Source organism: Puma concolor, chromosome C1, assembly GCF_028749965.1.
Source record: "Puma concolor isolate L17-30 chromosome C1, mPumCon1.1.hap2, whole genome shotgun sequence".
Lineage (NCBI taxonomy): Eukaryota > Metazoa > Chordata > Mammalia > Carnivora > Felidae > Puma > Puma concolor.
In genome coordinates, this window is record NC_141674.1 from 200552044 (window position 1) to 200572021 (window position 19978).

The window sequence follows — 19978 nt, forward strand, 5'->3', positions numbered from 1 at the left end:
TATGGGGAGGGGGGAAAGTTTAGCTGGAAAGTGATCCTCAGTTTAGCAGTGTTTGCTTACTTATTAAAAATCTTCAGATAAACATTTTATTTGATTTCTCTAATATTTCTTCCCTTAAATAGTGTTTTTAACTGCACTAAAGCAGCTCTATTATGAAAAGGGAATGTTTAATACCCTAGGAACTTTGTTATATTAAAAAGAAAACCTTGTTTTCTACATGCAGATTTAAAAATGTATTTCATATAATAAAAGCACGTTTAAGGTTTATATAAAGTAGCCATTATACCCCTATTTTTACCTTTAAGTTTACATTTACCATAACACAATACATTAATGCCTACCTGTAGCTTGCAAAGAGATCAATTTCTTTCTCTGTCCTTTTGAAGCAGAATGATATGTGTATTTTATATGGCTTATCTTGCATGTATTGACAGACACTACTGGAATACTACAAGGAAGCACAATAGCTTCCTTTTCTTCCAAGATAACTTTATAAATATGTGAGAGATGTATAAATGCATGCCTTAATCAGTAAAATACATTTATGCTTTTTTCAGAAGCTTCTGTTATGTTTGTGGTCTGTGTAGTAATTTAAAGGAAAAAATGCTTTGTCAAAGGGAGCTTCCAGCTTCTCAAGTAGAATTATAGGTTTGCATTTTTTTTTGTTCTGTCATGACTCATTATTTTTGACATATTTTAAAATAAATCTATCTCCTTTATCATTACCTACCCAAAAGGAATCCTAATATCAGAAAGCAGCTTTCTCTTAAAGGAGGGCATAAATATACTACCTTCCATTTTACTATTTCTATAATTTGCATATATTACTTAAAATGCAAATGTAATAGTTGATGAAGTGTCCCAATGCTATCTTTATGTTGTTTTTACATTATCGTCTGTATAGGTCATACTGAAAAGAGATGATTGATCATTACTCCTTACAATCTGAAAGTATACGAACAAACAACATTTATAAATGATCTGAAAATGTCCTATATACAATATTAGCAATATTGGCATAAAGCCAATAGAATTTAAATAGACAAGTGAACTATCTAACAACACTTTTTTTTTATTTATTACTCTTTAAAGTCACAGTTTCCCCAGAGCCTTTGTATGAGTTAGTCACTCTAAACATTTAAATAGGAGCGCATTACCAACACTGCACACCAAGCACTAAGTGAAGTTTACATGAGTCAATGTCACCAAATTAATTAGTTATACTTTCTGTGAATGGCAACAACTCATTATTATTTTAAGGAATTTCAATAAACAGTTTTATATTGGCATTTTTGTGCAAATTGCCTAAATCAAATATGTTTGAGATATCAAAAGAGGGGTATATTTTCAAGACTATGTGAATGGTATATATTTTATATTGAAGTAATTAATTCAAGTAGTATTCCATGAATAATAGACTCAAATTCCTGTTAAAAAAAATCACAAGTACATCATTCCTGCCCACTAGGAGCTTACTTCCTGAGTAAAATAAAATTGTGGACAATACAAATACATTTATTTTTAGCAAATCCTTTTCAATACATGGAGTTGTAGTGTACTATTTACTATTTACATTTTTCTTTCCCTTATTCACTATGGAATAGTTGCACTATTTTTTCTTCTAAGCTATGTTTTAAAACCCAGATTTATGTTCTCTGAAATGAATATCCCATTTGAGATCATTGTTGTTCTCCAATTATGGGTGTCAAGTAGGAAGGCCTTTATACTAGCTCATCTCAATTGTAATTTGTATTCAACTATTGGTCTCTTCCCTTTCTTTTAGAAGTAGAAGTTTTCTCACTAATCTCTTAGTTTTTATACAGATAATTGTAGCATATATTCTATCACTGACTAATCCATTTCAAAGAATAATAGAGAATGTGAATTAAGACATTCTTGAGCCATTTTTAACTACTTGTAATCACCTTTTGAGGCTCAGTGAACCACTTCTTACAATTTAAACATAGCCAGATCTTTGAAATTAAGAAGGCAAATTCAAGCCTAAGGTTCCTACGTGAAATGATGGACAAATTTTAATGCTTATATTGCCAAAAATAAACTCACCAAACTTTATAATAAAGTGTAGATAGTTGCATGAACTCAGTCTATTTGAGGTCTTAGTATCTTTCAGATAGATTCCAAATAAAAAGTTTAAGAACATGGACTTACATAAATCCATATTCTCTCTATATTTGTCAAATTATTCTTTTCAAATATTTATTTTCAGCCTACCCCTCTTGTATTCCCATGGAAGGAGCTGAGTATATTTAATATTAGGAGCACATCCAGAAGCCTTTGAGGAGGGGGATGGCTCTTCATATTCATGAAGCTTGCATACTTCTGTTGGTCATCCTTGGATTAGTCACTTCTGCTGCCATCAGTCATGAAGACTATCCTGCTGACGAAGGTGACCAGACCTCCAGTAATGACAATCTGATCTTTGATGACTATCGAGGGAAAGGGTGTGTGGATGACAGCGGCTTTGTATACAAGTTGGGAGAACGATTTTTCCCAGGGCATTCCAACTGTCCATGTGTCTGTGCTCTGGATGGACCTGTTTGTGATCAGCCAGAATGCCCTAAAATTCACCCAAAGTGTACTAAAGTGGAACACAATGGATGCTGTCCTGAGTGCAAAGAAGTGAAAAACTTTTGTGAATATCATGGGAAAAATTACAAAATCTTGGAGGAATTTAAGGTATGAGTTACCCTCCATATTTATTGAGTACTAACTTTTCATACCACATACTTAGTAGATTACTACATTAAAGTTGGAAGAAATTATTTTTAAATCTCCCTTTAATTTACAATATGATTCCAGTTAGCCTAAGTACCACTGTGGTCAGCAAATAACCAAATGGTTTGTTGATCAATATATAAGTTTTCACAATAATAACCTCTTCCTACAGAAGTATGGAGTATGCTTAATAGCATTTTTTGCCCTTAATCACTTCTTCTCTATTATTACAAAGTATGTTTCCTGAGGGAAATCATTTTGTTTGTATACTATGTGTTTAATGTTTAAATTTTATAAAGTTGTGTGTGTGTGTGTGTGCGCGCGTGTGTTGCTTGCGCACATGTGTGTGGTCTATTTGCCTGTTCTTGGAGCCATTTAACTATAGTCTAGAATTATATTTAGTGTGTGGAAATGCAAGTGCAAGTGAGATGCACTTCTGAGCTATGGTCTTTATGTTATGAATATGCATTAGGACTACTTGTTGTAGAGTACCATCCGCATTGTGTTCTCTGCTCATTAGAGTTTTTGCTTGCAGGACCCCAAAGAGAACTGAATTTTAGTCCCTGTCAAAGGTAGTAAAAAAAAGACCATTTTTCAAGCCTCCATAGTATTTCACAGTCTTTATTTTATGCTTGTGTCATATTTTTAAGTAATTTGGAATTCATTTTTATCTCACTTTGAGTCTCTTTTCTCAAATGGCTAGTTTTAATTAGGATGTCCTATAAGCCAGATCTGAACCCTGAAGGTATAAATTAATATATCAAAATGTTCTCCTTAAATGTAATGGCAGTTTGTGCCTTGGAGTGTCTGTCATTCTGATGGCTTGATATGAAAGACTTTCATTTCATCTAACCAAGTTCTGTGAAAGGTGCTCAGAACCTTATAAGCAAAAGAAGATATAGCTACTTTTTAGTGTGACTGAGAGAACAATGTTCAGTTTTTAGCACTAACCCAACTTTCTTTTCTACAACAGTCAAATTCTGGAAGAAGTCAAGATGTGGATAAAAGGTTTAAACTGATCATGATCAGAGTATTCTGTGTATTGACATTTCATAGCATCCGGTCCATTCCAGGTTATGGGTTCAAGCTAGTTGTAATTTACCCAAGAATACCCAATACTTTAACTAGATTCCTTATAGCATGAGAAGAAATTTAATAATGATTACATTCAACTTTCCTATACATAAATGTTATCCTAGACTTTTCTCTTTCACAGACAATACTTTGTTGTACAATATTGAGAAGTAAAAGACTGAGAGTCTAGTAAAATCATTATTTATAACAAACAATAGTTAACAGTATAGTACATTTATTAACAGCTTTATGGTCTCTAAAATATACATCTTGACATTAACTATTACGCTTTTAGAATAATTAAACTAAATGCAAGTAGTCAACACGATTTGATTCTACACATGGTTCTAGAATTGTATCACTCTTTTCTCACATGCATACTTATTGAGAGTAGAGTGCAAGGAGGCATTGTAGAATAGCCTAACCCAAGCAAAAAAAAGTACATTGAATAAAGTTTCTGAGATTTATATAATCAACATTTTTGTCATCAACATTTAATAAATAAGTAAAGATAGATATTGACTGATTATTTGAATTTAGTCAACTCACCACTAAAGAGGCTACAGTTTTCCCTCTATTTATGAGACTTTTAAATTTACTATAAATGTAATACCTATTTTGCCATGTCAAACAATAAGAGATATATAAAGAAAAAGTTGACAATTACTTCACTCTAATTATATGTCCCTGCTATAGTCAATACACAGCCCTGATGTGCACAACTTTTCTACCTGACTCTCTATGCCCTAAGATTTTTAAATGTGATGAAAAAAAAAAAAGAATGAAAGAAAACAGTTGCCACTTTTCCACAAGGATTTAGAATTATAAGAGCTTTAGTGGTTACCTAGGGAAAGTTCATAAGAATGAAAAACTAAGTCCAAGAAAGTTTACTTGTCCAAAACTGTCAGGTTATTTAACTTACTTCTCAATACTGCCATTCTAACAACCTCTCAGAGAACTTTGGCTCAGAAGTCAGATAGATCTGGATTCAAATCCCAAATTTATCATCATGTAAGTTTTTGAGCTGCATTGGCCATAAAATGGCCATGATAATAACGTCTTTTCTTGGGAAGATATATTAGAATGAGTGAAAGAGATAATTTATGCAAAATTAGCAGCCTTGTGATGATTGGTACACAACAGATATTGACTAAATACTTGTTCTCTTCCTTCTAAACTCTAATGTCCAGGGATTTACTCTAAGTTCACAGTTCTTCTATGTCTTCACCCACATTTTACAATGAAAGTTCAACCTTAAAAGTCACTGCATTGAAAGAAATCCAATACTTTTTATAAATGTTCTACTTATCTATGTGACCTATATATATCTAAGTAAATATCAGCGATCATATCATCTTGATTCTCTTTCAATTTAGCTTGCAAGAGACAAGTAACTAATTTCAAAAGATATATGGAACTTTCACATAATTATCTTGGCATGTTATTAAGAAGGCTTAATAGGAGATATTTTTACTTATAATATATTCATCCAACAAACATTTATTAGGCTATTAGATATACAAGATACTGTAGACATACTTACATTGGAAAGTAAGATACCTATAAGGCAAAATCTCCACTCACAAGGAAGGTATGAACAATATGGAAAGAGAATGGAGGGGAAAATCAGTTTAAAATAAAGTATGTGTTCCTGAAGCTCAACGCCAAGGCACTATGCTGTCAGAAGCATATAAATATGATATGATGTTTGGTCAAAGAAACTTTCTTTTTCTTCAGCATGGTCAAAGTTGAGCCTATTCTTAAGTAATTTAAAATTGATCAAGATAGATTAAAATTCCAAAGAAGAAACTGCTTGAGCAAGATCAGAGATTAGTGTGAAATCTGCAAAGAGAGGTGGGAGATGGGAATAACAGGAAGCTGGAAATTATTAGAATGCTATTATAATAAGAGAGAGGAAAATTTGTACTTGTTTTTTGGACAGAGGAAAGAGGAACTTGAATACCAGACAAAAATATTTAGATTCAGTCTAAAGAATAACAAGGGGTAAATGCAGGTTGTTGTACATAGAGATGACCCAGTTAAAAGTGTTTTTTAAGTAAGATTACCTTGTAGCCAAGTATAGAACTGAATAGAGGTGAAGAAAAATTAATGGCTAGGGAGGTGGGGCTGTTGCAGAAAACAGAGAATGAGATGAGCAACATGCATGTGGATAAAAACATTCAGGAAAGTCTTTAAGATAAAAATCTAAATTCCTAATATAGTCTCGATTCTACTCATTGATTTCTTCAAGTATCTCAAACTCTCAGTGATTTCTCTTCCTTGGGTGCTTGCAGTGCTGTCTTATACTTTTAACCTTTACACCCCTGTGTAAGTCCTACTAGGCTATTTCACAACCCCATTTAAATCTCATCTCAACTGGAAAACCCTCTCTGACTGTTCCATGCTGCATCCCTGGCTGGGTCTCACAACGTTCCTCTATGTTCCCACAGCATGCTGCACATACCATTATAAACAGGAACAGAAATCATAGCCAGATACTATCAATACCTCTGTGTGTCTTACAACTTATTTCATTTCATAATAACACTATGATGGTTAAAATTTAATTAGCACTGTTTTACAGATAAGAAAACTGAAGCACCAAAGTGTAAGGTATCTATCTTGTCCAACATCACACAGCTATAAAGTAGAACTAGGATTCACACCCAGGCAGCTTGGCTACAGAATCTAAGCTCTTCACCACTTCTACTGCCTCAATCACACTGCAATAATAGAATATTAAACCACCTGTCTCTCCCACTAGACAGTGAACTCTTTGAGGCTAGGGGACAGGGTTTTCTTCTGTTCCCAACGCCAGCAACCATGTGGACCATTCGGTGCGTTTTTGGTTAATTGACAGAATAGGTCAGATCTTAATTAAACCCACAGAATAAAAAAGTTCAAGTTCCCTTAAAAATGCTTAGTTTCTTTTTGTTTGCATGTTGATCTCTTCATTCTAATTAAAGAAGCACTCAAAATTCAGATAAAGAGTGCTCTTTGGGTCCCTAAAGATGACACACATTGTTCATGTTCTATTTCCATCCTGCTTTATCCTCCTCCTCACTACCCCTTCCTAACCAAGGCTCATCTTGGATTCCATCTCCATGCCAGTGTTACAATGACCACCCGGTTTTTTAGTTGCTCTGTCTCACTCTATACAGTTGCAAAACGTATGTCCCTACTTAATCTTTTCTGATTACTATATTCAAATGTAAATTGATCCACATGTGTCACCTGATAAGAATAATGTTATCTATAAAGAATTTTTTTCAACATTTACTGATGCAAGCTTTGAAAATGGATTTCTCTCTACTATTTTAGAAAACTCTAAAATTTCCAGCATTCTGGTAATATTGTATTAAGATAAAGGTCACTGTGTAGTAGGTTCTCTCATCTTTCTTTTATGTATATCCAGGCAAAGTGACACTGGAACCTACTTCTTAAGACATAAGGAGTATAAATAATAAATTACAATAGCGTTTCATAAAAAATAAAAAAAAGTTGATTGGAAACACAGACTCTGTCAGCTTTGGCTCTGTGCTTAACTATGTCATGCTGAGTTTCCCAAAGGGAGAAATGATTTATTTTGCTCAGTATTTTTATAACTCCCATTCAGGAAGAATTAGCCTTTTTTGGATTTTTTTTTATTTTTTAGTACTTTAAAAACTTACACTGATTTAGTGTATATGTAGCTGCAAGAGATCTTACTTCAGCCTTTGCATAGCCAGCCTCATTTTAAAGTGATTTTCTGTAGGCAACACCCAGTGTCCCTAACTCAGGATCTGGATTTGCCCACCACATGCCTTCCTCTGTAGGCACTGGCCTCGGTGCTTCTCCCACTATGAACTGAAGGTAGTTGGTCAAGCAGCTGATTTTTATTTTTAAAGGACTTAGTGTGATTATTTTCTCATGCTGCATATTTTGTATATATGTTGTCGCTTTAAGAAAGCATGTTTTCAGGCTGGGATAAGCGGCCTAGTTTTTGCCCAAGATTTTGTATTTAATATTTAAATCTTGAAGAAAGCAGCAATGTGGACAGAAAAGTGATCACTTGGGGTATTGTGTCAAATCACCACACCTATAATGTCAATGCCAGGTAAGGTTTAGAATTGACTTGCCTTCAATGGGTATGTTCGTAGGAAGACAGGTTTTCCAGGTTTCTCATTAATCTGTGCCCCCCCCCATCATTAACATCCAATATGGTGGTACTAAATATGTAAAAGTGTTTGGATAGAAAGGATTTTTCAATTTAGGTCTGGGAGATTTATTTGATGTCAGTTTGTTTTAATATGGGTAAAGAATGGAAGGCAACACGTACTAGGAGCTAATGATCAAATATATGAAAAAAAAAAAACAGGAGAAAATGGAAGCTATGAAGAAAGCTCAGTTGAGAGACTGAGTTAACACTTTACAGAAACACAATTCTCTGCATCCCACCCACCCCCTGCCATTGTATCAATTTCTATGAAAGGCACAGAAACTAAGATTTCTGCACTAAGTAATGGGGTACAAAATACATCTGTCCAGAGGTGTGAGGGTTGCAGTTATTTTAATAACAGAAATAGGTAGATTTTGAAAATATGAGTGGGATTTTAAAAGATTCTTTCCAAAAGATTAACTATTAAATGGTTAATGGAGTTACCAGGGGCATTTGTACGATTCCACCAAAAAAGGTCCTAGAAAACATCGTAATTTCATACAACAAAGATAATTGAGGATCTTTGTTGAGAAGTTGAGAAGACTAACTCCTAAACCTGCTGACTCTGTAAAATACAGTTTGTTTTGCAGAGCATGTTGGCGGGTTTTAATGTTAAAATTGCAGTTAAGAAAATTCAGGAATGGCTTAGCCTTTCAAGTTGCTATAAAATATCAAAAATTAAGTAATGCTAATCAGTAATGCCTATTGCTCATCTGAGTGTCAGCCCCAGCATGCAGAACAGACTCAAAGTGGGTATTCTCCATGGGGAATTCCCATTTTTGTAAGCAAATTTGGGAGCTCTACTTAATGTGTTCAAATTTCTGACCAATTTCAAAGATTAGAAGTTAATTTTGTTAAAATTTAAATTTATAAAATTCCTCTCACCCTTTCTCATTTTTTTTACACTGTGCTCACTTGGCATTTTTAGTTCTATAGAACTTCCCTAAATGGGAGTAGATCAGATTTTTAAAATCATTTTATTTTTTCAAAAGCTTGTGATAATTGGGAATGATCCTTTCCTTTGAACACATTTAACATGAGGGAGTACAATTGTAAGATTATATGGCTTCCAAGTTAACCCATGGATGGGGTAAAATAATCTGTTTCCAGTCAGCAAAAGTCTCTTGCTTTAAATTTTAAGGGAATTAATGGTCAGCTAGCCCTTTGGATAGCTGTACGTAAGAATAGTTTTTCATGCTCACCCACTGATATTTATTGCTGTCCTTCATATTACAAGATGCTGCTGTTAATGGTGATAACTGTGTGATAAGTATGACTACAGAGATTTGTGACTGGGCTTCTGTGCCCTGTGCACAGGGGGTGATCGGTGTTTGATTTGCAGTCACATCCGAGATTTGCGGAGCTTGTCACTGTTAGTGATTACCCCAGACTTGAGGTCAGCCATCAGCTGTTTACAGACATCACTGCCCGTTCCTTACTCTCTAATAGTGTGAGAAAATGAAACTGAAAAGAGAGACCTGGTAGTCTCCCTTTCAGACTTTCACTCCAATTGTACATGATTTTGGAAATGTTCAAAATTTGTCCATTTTTAATGGTGGTTTTACTCACTGTGAAATATGTAATCTGTCAATGGTATGACATCAGCAAGGATAATTTTTTCTGTTATTTTACATCTTATTTCATAGCTCAGGTCTCATATTTTATGCAAATTATGTAGATACTCTAATACATACCATCGCAATAGAAATTGTTCCATACATGCATTGATTTGTGGCGTGTGTGTGTGTGTATGTGTGTTTATGTGTGTGTGTGTGAAAGAAATTTGAGGGACCAGGAATGTTCTTTCTTTAAGAAAATCTTACTTTAAGATTAGGTAAATCCTTTTTTCTACTCCTCCTTATTCTCCCTGACCATATTTTTGCTTAGTTTTGTTTTCCTACAGCTTGATTTATACATCAGGCAGTGTGTTTTATGAAGGACAGCACAAGAAAAACTTACTGGTTTATTTTTTTAGTTGTATTTTGCCAAGCTTTCCAGGAAGAGCTTGAAACAAATAACTAAGAGACAGTTTGAAGTGATCAGTAGGTTGGCTTATCCAGAGCATCTTTCTCAAAAATGGCCATTATTAATTGGGGACTGGCTTATTTTAGAGTCTGTACTTTGGACTTTTATCATCACTGCTGATTAGCATCAGTAATTTCACTCCAACACACCTCCATTGTCAATTTCCTTGACTCTAGCCTGCTGTATAGAATATATCACAATAAAGCTTTCTTTGAAAGGATTTAATGACACTATGAAAAGAGTGAATAAAGTACTAAAGTAACAAGAAATATCATTCATCCCCTAAAAAAGTTTTCAGATATTATTTTATGCCTGTATAAAGCTGTCTAAAGTGGAAAAAAGTCCAATGAACACAACTTTTAATTTTCCCTCCATTATGTATGTGACCATAAACAAAACCCAAATAATTTTAATTGTTATAACTAACTATAGGGTAGATGCAATAATGTCATCATATACATCTTATGAAAAATTAATTGTATTGGGAACTTGAAAATTATAGTATTACATATAAATTTTTAATTAACAATTCTACCTGCTTATAGATTTTTTTGTGTTTTTTTTAATTAAACATTACTTGTTTGGTACTTTTCAATCCTTTTAATATTGACCTTTGACTACCATTGTTACTTCTTGGTATGAGACTAGCTTTCTAGTATATGAGTTTGTGTACATTCTCTTATTTATAAAGGCAAGCATTATGTTTTGGGGTTTTTTTTGTAGTGAAGATCCTTCGTACTTTTAAGAGTTGATTATAGAATTTTTGATCTAAAAAAGAACTTTGAAATTATTTTGCTTAACTTCCTTATTTTACAGATGATAAAACAAAAGAGAACTGAAACTTACTGAAAAGACCATAATGACATAGCTCATTATTTGCAAAGGCAATATTAATACGTTGCTTTCCTGTGGTCTTTTTTCTACATTTTACTATGTTCAGGTTTAACAAGAAAACATCACTCATTTGCATCTTCCTTTCCAATAAATGTGTTGGATGCAAAGATTTATTTCAGCTAATTGTCTATAGAAATGTGGTATCAGGACCTATCACCATGACAACACAGAGTTACAAGTAGACACGAACAATAAAATATTGGCATATCTAAAATCAGTCTTTGACATAGATAGAATACAATTTGTAAAAGAAATCTAAGTTTGCAAAGGCTCTGATAAAAGGGGACCCCGTTAAAAATGAAAAATTCTATAATTAAACCAAATAATATAGGCCAAATTAAAATAAAATCCCATCAGATTAACAGTGCCTGTTTATTTTCATGGATACTACTTTATACTAGAAAGTAACAAAGGAACTAAACTAGCTTTTCTTGCCATGTATTTAGTGATTTTAGGAACTGAGGACTCATGTTCTCGATTTTCTCACTCTGCAAGCACCTGCCTTTCACTATGAGACACTATGAGACAGGAATGGAATGTGAAAAATGGATGAGGTATGCAAAACTCTCTAGTTCCATGGCATTAGAACAAAGAAATATTCGTAGACTGATGTATGCTCAGTATCATCTCAGGAAGGAATGTTGCAAAAATTCAGATTCCTTGACCTTTCCCTCTCTGATTTGGGTTGAAATTATTTACATTTATGATTTTCTAAAGCTTCCCAGGTAATTCTAATGATCAGCTAGATTTGGGAATCACTGTAATGATGTATGTAGCCTCTTCCAGACTCTTTTCTAGGAAACACAAGCAATGTGTGAGATTCTCAGTAAGGATTTCTGATTTTTTTTCATGGGCAAGTAAATCTGAGAAATGATTTATCCTTTAACAGTTCTTAGAAATGTGAGGTGTATATTAGTGTATTGACACTGCTTGAGCATTTTAAAAGGTTTGAGAGCCAGTATGTATTATTCAACAGCGATGAGCTTGACAGGGAGGTGAAAACTGGATTTTAGAGTAGGTTCCACCCCTTAGCAGCCAAGTGACTTAGGTGTATTACTCTACCTCTGTAATAGTAGAAACTACTTGGCATACAATAAGGGATTCATAGAGGCTACTTGACATTTTTATTACTATTACCAATAAACTATATTTAATATAGGATTTTATAAATTTATGTGACAGAAGAATACTTTTTTTCTCAGAACATCTATTAACATCTTAAAGTTCATAAGAGTTCAAAGAAACACAGTTTAAGAAATACTTTACTAATGATTCACGATACCCTAATTTCTTTATTTGACTCTTATGGGCAGTTAATGATAAAAGTCTGTATGTCTCAGCTCTTCCTTTATTTTCTGGCTTTTTTTTAAGTTTCCAACATTGACATTAACATGATTGTTTATAGCAATTAATTTGTGCTGCATAAAACAATTTAATTGACAAAATTACCTCTCCTTCTTCCTCATAATAATGCCAGCTACATATAACCAAAAATCTAAGTGATTGACACCGTATAATCCATGAGCCACATCCAACTTACCACCTGCTTTTGTAGACTTTTATCGTAAATCAGCTATGATTATTCAGCTATGATTATGTATTGTCTGTGGTGGCTTTTAAGCTGTAGTGAAGAGTTGAGTAGTTGCCCCAGATACCATATGACTCACATAGGTCAAAAATATTTACTATCTGGTCTCCTACAGAAATGCCAACCCCTGATCTATGATAAAATTATTCTTCCCTTTTACTTCCCTCAAATTGTGTTGTCATCAAATCTTTCCAATCTTTATTCTTTGAAGGTTAAACATTTTGGATACTGATAGATATAGGTCCAACTTCACTTATAGGTGGTCTCAGGTATCTCTTTTCACATATGTAACTTTAAAAAAGCATTTAGATTTGCCTATTATAATTGTTGTTCTACATACTTGGCAACAATATTAAGTCATATATCTCTGCACACTTGCCTTCAAGCAGTACAGCTTTGTTGTTTGCATTGATGAATAATAATTTAATAACTTTCCACTTACTGAGAATTCTCAGATGAAACAGATAAGCAAAGATGATACAAATTTCCATTATTTTGATCTCCCTCGTGTTCTCCTTTGATAGTGTGACAAGTAGGTATTTTTAATTTAATGTAATATAATAAATATACTTCCTGTGATATTAATAAAAGAAAATATGTATATTATCTTCTTAGGTATTCAGTTCATTATTATATCTTTTCAATTCAACTCACATAACCCATTGTTTGATTTCATTAAGTATTCTAAATATCATCTACATGTGAAGAAGTGGTAGGTTTTGTAGAGTTGTACCAAAATGTGTAAGACATAAATCTGACCCTCAAAATTCTCCTAGTCTATCAAAGAGAATAATACAGATACAACTAATAGCAGGTGGCCTGTGACGACTGTACTAGAAATTCATACGAAGAAAGGAGGAATTTAGTCTGGAAGGCTTAAGAGTGGGGATTTCAGCACACTGAAAGTATTTTAGACAAAAACTGGGACACCGGCAAAAGTAAGTACAAAGCACATTCAGAGACAAATGACTCAACCCAAGTGGCCAGAGCATAAACTGTAGAGGAGCAAAACATAAAAGAGTGAGAAAGGAACACAGGTCCAGCTCATGATGTGAATGTCAGGCCATAGAGCTTTGGCCAAAGCCTGGGTTGAGCAGGGAGCCACAAAACGACTCCAATGAAGAAGCGACACAACCAGATCTGTGTCCAAGGCAAAACAAATAATAGTTGACAATTTTATAAAATATTTTGCACGTGTGATCCCTCAAGAGTTATTTCATTCCAAGATATTTTTATTCTTATTTTATGAGAAAGAAGGATTTCTGACTAATTCTAGTGCTCTTCTCATTATACCTGACCAACTGCCACAAGTTCACTAAGGATGCTTTTCAAGACATGGTAGAGATGGCTTCATTTTCATGCGAGTGTCTACACGCCCTATATTCTCCAATAGGTGTTCAACTATAATGCTGAAATATTTCATATTTCACTGTGAATAAAATGTATACATGCTAGGATGAGGAAAATTCTTACCCTGCTTCATGTTTTAGAGGGCTCAATTTCTTTCATTTTAAAAACTCCCATTGCCATGAAGAAGTGTGAGTCTAAGGCACCTTCCAGTCCATTAATAAATAATAACACCTGCATTCTGAATGCAGTGAGAACCACCCAAGAATATTTTTGCAAATTTAGAGGGTTTTTCTAAATTTTTACATCTGTGAAATACAAATTTAAAAACAACAACAAACCATGGACTTCGATAATGATTTTGCCGTCTTGGAAATACCATAGTTACTACAAAAACTTCCAGTGGTTGCCAAATTAAGTCATTTTTCTTTATAGTGAGAGAACAGCCACAGCTCTCTGGAACTCCACTTATTTTCACCATATATTAGTTTTATTTCCCCTTCCTAAATGTGACAGGGAAAAAAAATTAAATGTATTCAGCCTAACTTTAATTTTTCCCCAACATTAAAAATAAAATCCTACTAAAATAGCAAACCTTTGACTGCTGAGATTTAGAAAGCTTCATTAGGGAGAAAAAGGACAATCACAGAGAATTTTCCTTTAGTTAATGAGACCCTAGGACATTCACACTGAAGCTAGAACATACCTAAATCAAGATTCAAAACAAGGTGAGCTAAAGTTACCCTGTTAAAAATCTGTTTGGACCAAGAATCTGATTAAATATTGGAGTTTCATCTCAGTAAACAAGAACCTAATTAACTATTAAAAATGTTTCCCAATGTCATCCTCATCTAACCACAGTATGAATACATACATTGCTACATTTTAGAGATGCAACCTAAATTGCTTTTAAAACTCTAAAAGATATATTCCTTACAAATTCAATATTTCAAATACCTTATAATTGAAATAATCATGCCATAATTTAATAAAAACAATTTATGATCAATATATTCCCTTGATAAATACATGGCCATTGAAAATGGATGGAGAGAAATATAAATAAATATATACATACATACATACATGCATACATACATACATACATACATACATACATACATACAAACACTGGTCACACTGAAAGCCATAACAATGAGGGTCTTTTAAGCAAGGCTACATAGTTTGCATATTATATCATTTCCTTTCATTCTCCTAAGAATCCAGTGATGCAATTTGAGCCCTGTTAATATTATTATTACCTCCACCTGAGAAATGAGAAAACCCAGTTTCAAGTAATTTAAGATAAATCAACACTCTTTGATGGCAAGAGGTGAGTTCCAAGTGTGCTCATTCCACAGGGTCATATGGCCGAACTGCACTAGGCATTAGTACTAGCTATTGTTATACACAGTTTCAAAACTGATGGTTTTTGCTGCACCCTGCATAAAACCAATACACACTAAAGTCAAAGGTTTATCAAGAAATTAGTCAAGACTTTTTAAATTAAAATATACTCTAATATTATTGCCCATAAGCCATCTCAACATATTTTTGTGGAATGAGGTAGGCTATGAATTAAGCATCAAATAATGAAGTAGAACATTGAGAAGGAAATTGCTGTTTGGACTTAAAATTGGAAACTAATATATTTTATTATTAGCAGTTATAAAGTACTTCACTGTATTAATTTTCAATTACTGCCTTTTCATAATATGTAAAAGTATAATGTTGCCAACAAATGGAAAGGCAACAAAAGACTTCAACTTTTAGTACATTTTTGCCCAGAGAAATTCTGAGACAGTGGCAAAGAGAGACTTCTGAACTAAGTCTGATTGGTACTCCCAATACAAATGGAATTGGTTGTTCTAGGCCTAATATTTTCACATCCTACACCCTGAGAAGCCCTGAGTTCAGTGACAACCATGCAAAACACCTCCTTTCAATGTTTCTCATAGAACAGGCCTGGTCTTATGTGTCTCTTAACATGATTCTTTCAGGTTGTAGAATTCTAACGGTAATGTATTCTCCCCCACGCACACATGGCCCTGTTTTAATGCTAGTGTAGATGACTGGATTTTAACTGATATCAACAATCTGTTCTTTTTAGTGTCGACAGGAAAGTTTTGAAGCTATACAGTTGTTCATTTTTTTCCCTATTGCATAAATAGGTGATAAGTGGAGAATCCTTACCATGGAGACATACGGGCTGTAGTCAAAATATTCTGTTCATCGTCAAGGGTCTTTAATGTATCAAAACCAAAAGTCAATCCAGCTTATCAGTGAAGGACTAAAGGCTGTTGGTTTTCTAGGCTATTTCACAAGGATAGGTGTGACACTTTATCAAAATCTTTACTTCACTCTAAATCTTCTAGCCTTTGTCTATATCTTTGGGTTCTCCTTTGAAGACGGTAGAGGCAGCTAACACATTCTTTCTTTTTTTCTTAAATATACACTGTTATTTCCTTAATAAGTATACTTTGTCTATTTAAAAAATACATCGGTGATTGTAACTCAAGAAAGATATTTTTGTTTACATTCTCTTTCTCTACAGTTTATTTTCCTGTGTGCTATTCTTCATATTTCAGAAAAAGCTGTGTTTTATTGTCATGAAATTCCTTGAAAATATTCAGAAGAAAAATATTGGTTCTATATACCATCAGCTTATTATAATAGGTAGTATGTAACTATAGACTTGCCTGCTCTTAAAAATAAGCCAAAATACATTTAAATAAATTTTTAGGAAAAAAATTTTTTTAAAGAAAAAAATCATTAATATAATGCCACTGTTGTGTTGCAAATATAACGGTAAGTTTCTTTTTTTTTTTTAATTTTTTGATGCTTTATTTACTTTTGAGAGAGAGACAGACTGCTAGGGGGGAGGGGCAGAGAGAGAGGGAGACACAGAATCCGAAGGAGGCTTCAGGTTTTTAGCTATCAGCTCAGAGCCCCACATGGGGCTTGAACTCATGAACCGTGAGATCATGACCCAAGCTGAAGTCAGACACTTAACTGGCTGGACCACCCAGGTGTCCCTATAATGGTAAATTTTAAGACCGAGTGAACATTTTTTATACTTGATAAATAATAACTTTAGATTGGATATTTCATCAACTTCTTTGCAATATTATTGTGTTTTACATTAGGGTCAGAATAAATAGAAATAAAAATAGAAAGATTAACTCCAATAATTCTATCCTCCTTATAATAGGTCCATAGGACCTTATAATAGGTCCATCAGTTATTTTTATGAAAAATAATTTGTTTTACAAAATCAAAACTTATTTCTATAGATATCTTATTTCTTTTTCTAGACTGTCATTTATTAAGGACAGGCTAGATATATAGCTCATCTTGGTATACTTTCTATACCTTATCTTATATATGCTATGCATTTAATAGATATACTCAATAAATAATTTTTAAATTCATATATCTTATTTCTGATTTTTAGTTTATTGCCTACATAGTATATTATATCTACATGGGCACAGCTGTGTGTACTCCTTACAATCACCTGGCTAAAATGTTTGTTTTCAACAAACATAAAGTGGCTTTTGATAGACAACTGAATAATAATATTCCATAATGTATTATCAAAGTACCAACTTCTCAGACAAAGCCAGAACAGCTATTATTTAACTTGTTACTCAAATGATAACATCATACACATTTGCTGACAAACTGAGGTTATTTAGAAAACTCTATGCATCCAGTTTTCTGTTTACTTCAGTAGTATTAAATTCTTAAAGGAATTCCAGCTCTATATTCATAATTTGGTAAGGCTTACAACCTCAGTGTTTCAAATGTGCTCCAATCAATAGGGCAGATCACTGAAGAAATCACTACAGTCCCATTTGATGCAGGACACTGAGGAGCATTTTAATCACTGGTGCAATGGGTTTTCTTTCAGAGGATTGTGAATTTTGTTTAAAATCCATTGGCTGTATTGATCATTAGGTGACATCTGCCGCATGCAAATTACTGGCTACAGTAGTGGTAATGGATGCTAAATACTCTTGTACTCTGTAATTTAATGTATATTTTAATGAAGTGAACACTGAGATTCCTGACAGGCATCAGCAACTTTGAAATAGTATTCCAAATTTCTCATACAGTTTGAAAGTAATGAGATTTGTTCCATAAAGTGATAAAATTTATGCCATAAATTATCTCTAAAAGAAGAGTGCTTCTTAAAGCAGTATCTTTTCCTTGGTGGAGATCAAATTTTAAATTGTTGTTTAATGGGAAGTTTTTAGAAGAGCAATCTGAGCTATATTCTCTGATAATTTTTTGCCAATATTATCAAATAAATGGAGTACCATATGGTATGAAAAGCCTAATATCACTTGGTCAGAAGGAAAGCCATTGATATAGCAGTGTGCTAAAACTTGGCAGTAGAATACTGTATTCATTCACCACTTCAGCCTTCAACAATTCATGGGAGGCTTTCTAGGAATCAAGCTTTGTTCCTTTGTTTGTGTTTTGTTGGACTTTGTAATCTAAGTCATCCCTTAGGAAAACGGACTCGTTTAAAATCAGGATTGTTGTATTTTTTTCCTGAAAAATAGTTTATATTATACTAAAATCATTTTGTTTAAAAGGCAACCATTAAACTTAACACACCTTATAAAATGAGACTAGCTTTTTTGCAGACTCCTGAGGAATTCCTCTGTATGTATTCTTACCCTAAATTTAGTTATCATGGTATTTGCTAGTGCAATAAGTCTATAATTATCTACTGCGAGAGTCTCGTCAATGGAGTGCTTTAAGGTTGATTTAACTTGTGATCCACATGGTGGGTAATGTGAATTTCAAATTGCCTTTAAAAAGTAAGTTTATGTTCATTGTCATAATATTGTAACCCAGATACTCATTTGATGACTCATAGTCAGGAACCTTTCCCCACAAAGTGCCCTTTATAATATTTAAATAAAATGCAAGTATGTTATCAAATCAGAATCCTCTCCAGGAATGATTAACATAGATGAAGCTGCCCAAGAAGTATGGCTTTACAAATAAGAAAACATAGGCTGTGCATAAATGACTTGTATATGTTAACAAATATTTGTTAAGTATCTATCATGTGCTAAGATATCTTCTTGGTGCTGAGTATAGCAATGAACAATATACTATAAGAAGCTTATAATGATAGGGAAGGCAGATAAAAATAAATAAACGTATACTCAAACCAGTAAGATAATCTCATGCACTGATGAGAGTTCTGAATAGGCAGTGTGATGGAGAAGGATGATGGAAAGATATCAGGGAAGAGCTCCTTGGAAAAAGGGCATTTGAGTTGACGTCTAAATGCTAAGACATCAGGGAAGGAAAACAGGTTTGTTGCTTTTCATTTTTTCTTTTCCTTTCCCTGACTGATTTATGATGGTCATTTTAATGGTTCACAATTAGTCTTTATCTAGAGACTTCTAATAACAATTTTTCTTCAATATGTTTCTGACATGATTAATTCTATTGGTTCACACATCCTCCCTCTGACCTGCAACAAACCAAGTTCTATAAAACTTCACTGCAACCACCTCTGTAATCAGATTCCACTTTGAACAAGAAAAATAACCTAAATATTCTTTTAAATCTAGTCTTATGCTATCGTTCAATTTTACACTTTTTTCAGAAAACCATCAATAAGTTTGCAAGTGAATAAAATAATAATTTATAATTTGTCTTACACATTTAATGTGCTTAGCAGTAACTCTGTGAAATTGGTAATACTGTTGTTCCCATTTTATAGATTAAGAAACTAAGGCACAGAAAGTTTATCTAATTTTCCAAAGATTCACAGCCAGTGATAAAGCATCAGAGACCAGAAGTACTAAGTACTTCTTAGTACTTCTAAGTACTAAGGCTATGGAGAAGTGCCTTCTAACCATGATATCACAGCCATCCAAACAAAGCCAACTAAAGGAAATATTGTTTTTCTAATTTTCCAAATTCAGAGTTTTCCAACTTGTAAGAAAACTATTGTAAACTTCATCAAATTAAAACAGTAAACTGAACACTGCTATGCCCTTGTCACTTTGAGGATTGAATTTGGGTAACAAATCTGGTAGGCTGTGACTATTTCCTCATGGGAGCTCTACAAACAATTACAGTAA

General features: G+C 33.4%; 1 protein-coding gene across 1 annotated transcript in view; it reads left to right on the plus strand.

The window, feature by feature from the left end:
- The window catches only part of VWC2L (von Willebrand factor C domain containing 2 like), a 161090-nt gene that overhangs the window by 766 nt on the left and 140346 nt on the right, over positions 1-19978 (plus strand). The window contains exon 2 of the mRNA XM_025912433.2: positions 2228-2697. Coding sequence (XP_025768218.1) covers positions 2308-2697 — 390 coding nt within the window. The 5' untranslated portion in view covers positions 2228-2307. The remainder of the gene's footprint in view (positions 1-2227; positions 2698-19978) is intronic.